Genomic DNA, 6,193 nt, shown 5'->3' on the forward strand with positions numbered 1-6,193 from the left:
GAAGAGCAGCAAAGACATCGAGGTTGTGAGTTCAGAGCCCAGGGAACCAATGCAACTTATGTTACGTAACTCTACAAAAGCCTTAAACTCAGTTTTTCTGAGAAACAAGTCCTCAGCAATGATTAAACCCAAAGAAGCCATAAACCAGCAGATCCCATTGCATCATTGATAAGATACAATGGGATGCTGATACAGTGAAGCTCAGCACTGTACGTTGAGGGTCACCCGTGGAGAGCAGCAGAGTGCAGTGGGACACGGGGACTCAGAGCTGTGCTCACCCTCAGGAGCATCTCTGGGGGTTGATGCATGGTCAGGATCCAAGGAAGAGCCTCCTTTTCCAGCGAGCAGCTCAACAAAGCCACACTGGAAAACCGCGGGTGAATCCAAGCCCCTCCCTGAGCCTCCATCTCAAGGCAGACAAGCAGTCCTGGGGCGTGAGCTGCCTTCTGAGGCTGAACTCTGACCACAGAGCAGGGCACCGAGAGCCAGGAGTGGGGACAGGACGCCACGGTGGGCTGAGAGGGACAGGGGGCTGTGGAGGCAGGTTCCCAGCCTCCCACCACAGCAGCAAGCTCCCCGTTCACACACACCAAAACAGCACCACCACCGCTGAGGGAAGATGCAGATTTGGCATTTGACCCAGAAGGAGCTTTAAGATAATCTATTGCAGCAAGACAAACAAGAGACACTTGTCCTGATAGCAAATGCTGGCTGAAGCCACACACCCGATCAGCAACTGCAAGATTAGATAAGGACCGAACTTAGTCCCATCCTGCACGTATTAATGGGAGCTCTCAGGGCACCCGGGCTATTCCAGTTCAAGGGCATGAAGATGCTCCTGCCACTGGGGCTCCTCCTTGCTGCCCTGTCCTTAGGAAGATGCATCCCCCTGCAGCAGGCGCCCAACCGCAGCAAACTCCTCCTGGTGTCCTTCGACGGCTTTCGGTGGAACTACGACCAGGACGTGGACACCCCCAACCTGGACGCCATGGCTGCGGACGGGGTGAAGGCCAAGCACATGACTCCTGCCTTCATCACCCTCACCAGCCCCTGCCACTTCACGCTGCTGACCGGTGAGTGCCCCGGCCACGGGAGCCGCGCGGGGGCTGGGCAAGGGCAGCCTTGAGGCTTTATGGGCCGGTGAAGGACACGAGAGCACGAGGCATCCAAACCACCCAGACCCGGCAGCACACAGAGCTTTGGAGCAGACAAGGCAGGAGATGCAGAAATGGTACATTTAAACTAGATACAAAGAAATTCTTCCCTGTGAGGGTGGTGAGGCACAGATTTCCCCATCCCTGGAAACGTCCAAGGCCAGGCTGGACAGGGCTTGGAGTCAGCCTGGTGTGGTTAAAGGTGTCCCTGCCCGTGGCAGAGAGGTGGAATGGGACGGTTTTTAAGGTCCCTCCAAACTCAAACCGTTCTGGGATTCCATGAATTGAATCTGTATTTATCAAAGGTAAATAACACCAGACCAACTCGATAGCCTCTTTTGATAAGATAAATTATTTTTTAAACAAGGGATAGGCTCTAAATTTAATCTTTCTGGACTTCAGTAGTGCATTTGATACAGTGCCACATGGGAAATCATTAGTTAAGATGGAGAAGATGAAGATTAGTACAAAATCTGTAATGTGGGGAAGTGAGAGGCTACGGGAAGAGGACAGAGTGGATGCTGAGAGGAGATTGTCAAGCTGGAGGGAGGGCACCAGGGGAATTCCTGAAGAATCGATTTTGGAGCCAATCTTATTTAAGATTTTAATTAATAACCTTGGTATAAAAGAGTGGAGCATGCTAATGAAATCTGCTGATGGGCAAAAGCAGGGAGGCAGTGTCAATATGAGGGAGGATGGGGATCTCGTGCAGAAGGGACTGCGCAGTCTTCGGGACCAGAATAATAAAAATAGCACAAAATGTAAGAGTCAAAGTGCATCTCTCCCTTCTAATGGAAACTTCTGCTCACTGACCTCACAGACTGCGAACAACAGCAAAAGTGAAACACCATGTGATTAGATAAACACAGGATAACAGGAACCTGCCCATGCCCAGAGGGCAGCAACAACTGCAGGTGGTGCCAGTGCCTGGCTGGTGACCCACCAGACATCACCAAAGCCACACGGGAAGCAGCACTCCCCCAGCATCTCCCTCCCTGCCCCGGGACCCCACTTGGTAGAGTGCAAGAATAGGAAGGGGAGGCCAAAGTTCCCTCTGCCCAAAGCCAGCTCTACACCCAGTGTGGGGGTGAAACCCCCCAGCAAAGCCTGGCTCACCCCTCCTCTCGTCTCTCCCCCAGGGCGGTACCTGGAGAACCACGGGGTGATCCATAACATGTGGTTCGACACCAACACGGGCGTGAAACTGCCCTACTACACCACACAAGGCATAAGCAGCTGGTGGGACAACGGCAGCCTCCCCATCTGGATCACTGCCCAGAGACAGGCAAGTGTGGCCCCTCCTCACACACACAGACCCTGCACAGACCCATCCAACCTGCCACCCCCCAGGAAAAGCTACAGGCAAGCCACAATCCCTAGTGGCCGTGAGAGCCCAGCCTCCCTATGAACGTCAGGCTAATTAGACCAGCAAAAAACTGAAATCCCCAGACTCTGGCAGGAATAATTATGATCATTCTACTAAAAATAGCAAAAAATAATGGATGCATTTCAGCTTTATTAAGACATTAATAAAGCAGGTTATCCTGTTCCTGTTTAAAGAAGCCTCAGCCAGCTCCTCAGGGAACATCCTGAGCCTGGGAGCCCCACACAGCCCGGGGCACATCCAGGGCAGCTGCGTGGTGGCAGCAGTAGGGGCCACCCCCCTGGGAACTGCAGCAAGCCCAGCAGGCTTTGAATCTGGCTTTGAGGCAGGACATGAAACCCAGCCCAACACCTTTGCCCACATTTACCTGTCAAATTGGCTCTTCTGACTTCAATTAAACACACCTTAATGTCATGATGGTCAAGAACCAGAGGGCCCATGCAAAGTGCAAATGGGTCACCGGTTCCAAAGTTTTAAGTGGTGTTAAAACTCAGTGAAGAACCAGGTGCAAAGGCAGTGCTTTCAATTAATCACTTTTAATTGGCAATGAGCAAGAAAACCTCATTAGAGGCAGAGGCAGACATTGGGGACTGAATGAACTAATCGTGTTAGGAGGTGGCTGCACTGACAGATGGAAGGATGCTGCTGAGAGAGTTCAGGTGAGTTTATGGAATGCCTCCACTCACAGGGCTTGAAGACAGGCTCCATCCACTTCCCTGGAACCAAAGCGAAATACCGAGGGGAAGAAGTGTACAAGAAGTTGGTGGAACCCGCATTGTTCAACTACAGCAACGAAACCAACTGGAGGCAGAGCATTGACACTGTCATGGAATGGTTCACAGTGGACAACCTCGACTTCATCACGCTCTACTTTGGGGAGCCAGACTCCTCAGGACACAAGTTTGGCCCTGAATCCACACAGAGGAAAAACATGATCAAGCAGGTGGACAGAACCGTCGGTTACTTGAGGCAGCGTATCCGGGAAAGTGGCCTGGAATCAAAGCTCAACCTCATCATCACCTCTGACCACGGCATGGAGACCGTCCTAAACACCGACGAGATTCACATCCGCACCATCAGCAACTTCACATTCAAAGACATCGACTTCGAACTCCTAGATTATGGACCAAATGGACTCCTGGTGCCAAAAGAAGGGAAGTTGGAGCATGTGTACTCAGTCCTGAAAAACGCCCACCCGAAACTGCACGTTTACAAGAAGGAAGAGTTTCCAAAGAGGTTCCACTACGCCAACCATTCCCGGATCACCCCACTTTTGTTGTACAGTGATCCAGGCTACGTGATCCATGGGGTAAGGTGTATGCTCAGGCATATCCTACTGCTCTTTGGGATGTGCCTCTCACTCCTCCCCTTCCCACAGCACCCCAGCACCCACCCAGCTTTAGGCCTTTGTACTAATTGGTCTCTGTACATACAGACATAAATTTCAGCTCTTTGTGTAAAGATCTTCTCTGCTGCTGAGAAGAGAAAGTATCCAGAAAACTTGGAGTAAGAGTTGCATGAGTGCAGAATATCCACTGCAGCATCCTCTCCCAGCCTGACTTAAGGGAAGGCCCAGCATCAAGGCCAGCAGGCAGCTTCCCATTGGAAGCTCCTCAGTACAACAAAATTTGGATGTGCAAAGATTTAGGGAGGGAACTTGCAGGATGTAATTGCTTGAGTGCGGTGTCTGGAGGCCCCTCCAGCTTCTGCAGAGTTTAACACCAACAGATCAACTCCCCAAACTGAAAGGAACTGACCAGACCCTCAAAGCCCGGAGCTGCAGAATGCACATGCGGGGGGCAGCAGGGCTGGGGTGGTCACCTCTGCTCTCCCCTCCAGAGGTACAAGGTGCAGTTCAATAAAGGGGAACACGGTTTTGACAACGAGGCCACGAACATGAAAACCATCTTCCGTGCCACGGGACCAGCCTTCAAGAAGGGGCTGGTGGTGGAGCCCTTTGAAAGCGTCAATGTCTACGCCCTCCTCTGCGAGCTGCTGGGCATCACCCCCGAGCCCCACGACGGCTCCCTGGAGGTCACCAAGCCCATGCTGAGGGAACCCATGGACAATGACAGTGACGATGACAATGACAGCAATGGTGAGCAGCGGGACTCATGGGGGGCACCGGGAGTGGCAGTGGGCACCAGCGGTGACAGTGGGCACCAGGAACAGGAACAGGCAACAGAAGTGGCAATGGGCACCAGGCACTGGGAGCAGCACTGGGAGCAGCACCGGGCACCGGGAGCGGCATCGGGGGTGGCAATGGGCACCGGGAGCAGCACCAGGAGTGGCAACGGGCACCAGGAGCGGCACCGGGTACTGGGAGTGACACTGGTAGCGGCAATGGGCACCGGGAGCAGCACCGGGCACCGGGAGCGGCGCTGGGGGTGGCAATGGGCACTGGGAGCGGCACCAGGGGTGGCAATGGGCACTGGGAGCAGCACTGGGCACTGGGAGCGGCACCGGGAGCGGCACCGGGCACTGGGAGTGGCACCGGGAGCGGCAATGGGCACCGGGAGCGGCACTGGGCACCGGGAGTGGCACCGAGCAACAGGAGCGGCACCGGGAGTGCACTGGGGGCGGCAATGGGCACCGGGAGTAGCACCGGGCACCGGGAGCGGCACCGGAAGCGGCACCGGGCACTGGGAGCGCACCGGGGGCGGCAATGGGCACCGGGGGCGGCACCGGGAGCGGCACCGGGCACTGAGAGCAGCACCGGGTACCGGGAGCGGCACCGGGAGCGCACCGGGGGCAGCACCGAGAGCGGCAATGGACACCGGGAGCGGCACCGGGCACCGGGAGTGGCACCGGGAGCGCACCGGGGGTGGCAATGGACACCGGGAGCGGCACCGGGAGCGCACCGGGGGTGGCAATGGGCACCGGGAGCGCACCGGGGGTGGCAATGGACACCGGGAGCGGCACCGGGAGCGCACCGGGAGCGCACCGGGAGCGCTCCGCTCCGCCGGGATTCCCGCGAGAACAGCGACACCTGGCGGCCGCCGCCGCTCCCGCCCCGCCCGGCGGCTCCGCGGCACCGGGCCGTGCCCCCCACCCCGCCGCGCTCGGTAACCGGGCGGAGTCACCGTGTCCCCGGCGCCGGGGCGAGCTGCTCCCGGCCGGGCAGAGGGAGCAGAGTGGGTGGCAGGAGGTGACGGTCACCGCTGGGTGCCGGCCCGGGGCCGGGCTGCCGTTCACGCCCCTCTCGGCCCGGCAGGTTCGGGTCCTTCTCTCCATCCCGCCGAGAAGCTGCCGCTGCCGCTGGGACTCGCTGTGCTCCTGGGGTGCTGGGGAGGAGTTTTCTAACGCCAGCAGGTAACCGACCCCAAGGACCCCCAGAAAGGGCCAAACACCCGGGCAAACGCGTGCCCCGTTTGGGCGTGGTCTCCCCGGGTTTCCTCTGTGTGTGGAGCCCCCGAAACCGCTCCCTGCAGAACAGAGCAGGGGATTTGCACCTCAGACAGCACTCAGTTCTTCCTGCCCCGGGTCAGCATTGGCACCGCCCAGGACATGGGCTGCGATGAAGAGAAGGAGTGGGCACCCTCTTGGACCCTGCCACTGCCCCCTGTCCTGTGCCCTCTGTCCTCTTTGTGCAGCCAGGTCTGCACCGTGGCACGAGAACCACAAAAGGTGAACCCTTCACTGTCTGTGGCTCTGC

At 57.1% G+C, this 6,193-nt stretch overlaps 1 protein-coding gene across 1 annotated transcript; it reads left to right on the plus strand.

Annotated features, from left to right (window-relative positions):
• The first annotated feature begins 675 nt into the window (after window positions 1-675).
• On the plus strand, window positions 676-5,957 carry ENPP7 (ectonucleotide pyrophosphatase/phosphodiesterase 7). The gene is made up of 5 exons (XM_085556563.1): window positions 676-1,073; window positions 2,294-2,439; window positions 3,227-3,847; window positions 4,378-4,636; window positions 5,753-5,957. The coding sequence occupies exons 1-5, from the start codon at window positions 785-787 to the stop codon at window positions 5,839-5,841; spliced, it is 1,404 nt and encodes a 467-aa protein (XP_085412689.1). The 5' UTR covers window positions 676-784; the 3' UTR covers window positions 5,842-5,957.
• The last annotated feature ends 236 nt before the right edge of the window (window positions 5,958-6,193 follow it).

The sequence above is a fragment of the Lonchura striata genome, chromosome 18 (assembly GCF_050655825.1).
Source record: "Lonchura striata isolate lonStrDom1 chromosome 18, ASM5065582v1, whole genome shotgun sequence".
NCBI classification, from domain to species: Eukaryota; Metazoa; Chordata; class Aves; order Passeriformes; family Estrildidae; genus Lonchura; species Lonchura striata.

Bases quoted from the DNA above. Each gene is read 5' to 3' on its own strand.
- ENPP7 (XM_085556563.1), top strand. From the start codon at position 785: ATGGGAGCTCTCAGGGCACCCGGGCTATTCCAGTTCAAGGGCATGAAG. The intron at 1,074-2,293 runs GTGAGTGCCCCG...TCTCTCCCCCAG, and splicing joins CCACTTCACGCTGCTGACCG to GGCGGTACCTGGAGAACCAC. The intron at 3,848-4,377 runs GTAAGGTGTATG...TCTCCCCTCCAG, and splicing joins CAGGCTACGTGATCCATGGG to AGGTACAAGGTGCAGTTCAA.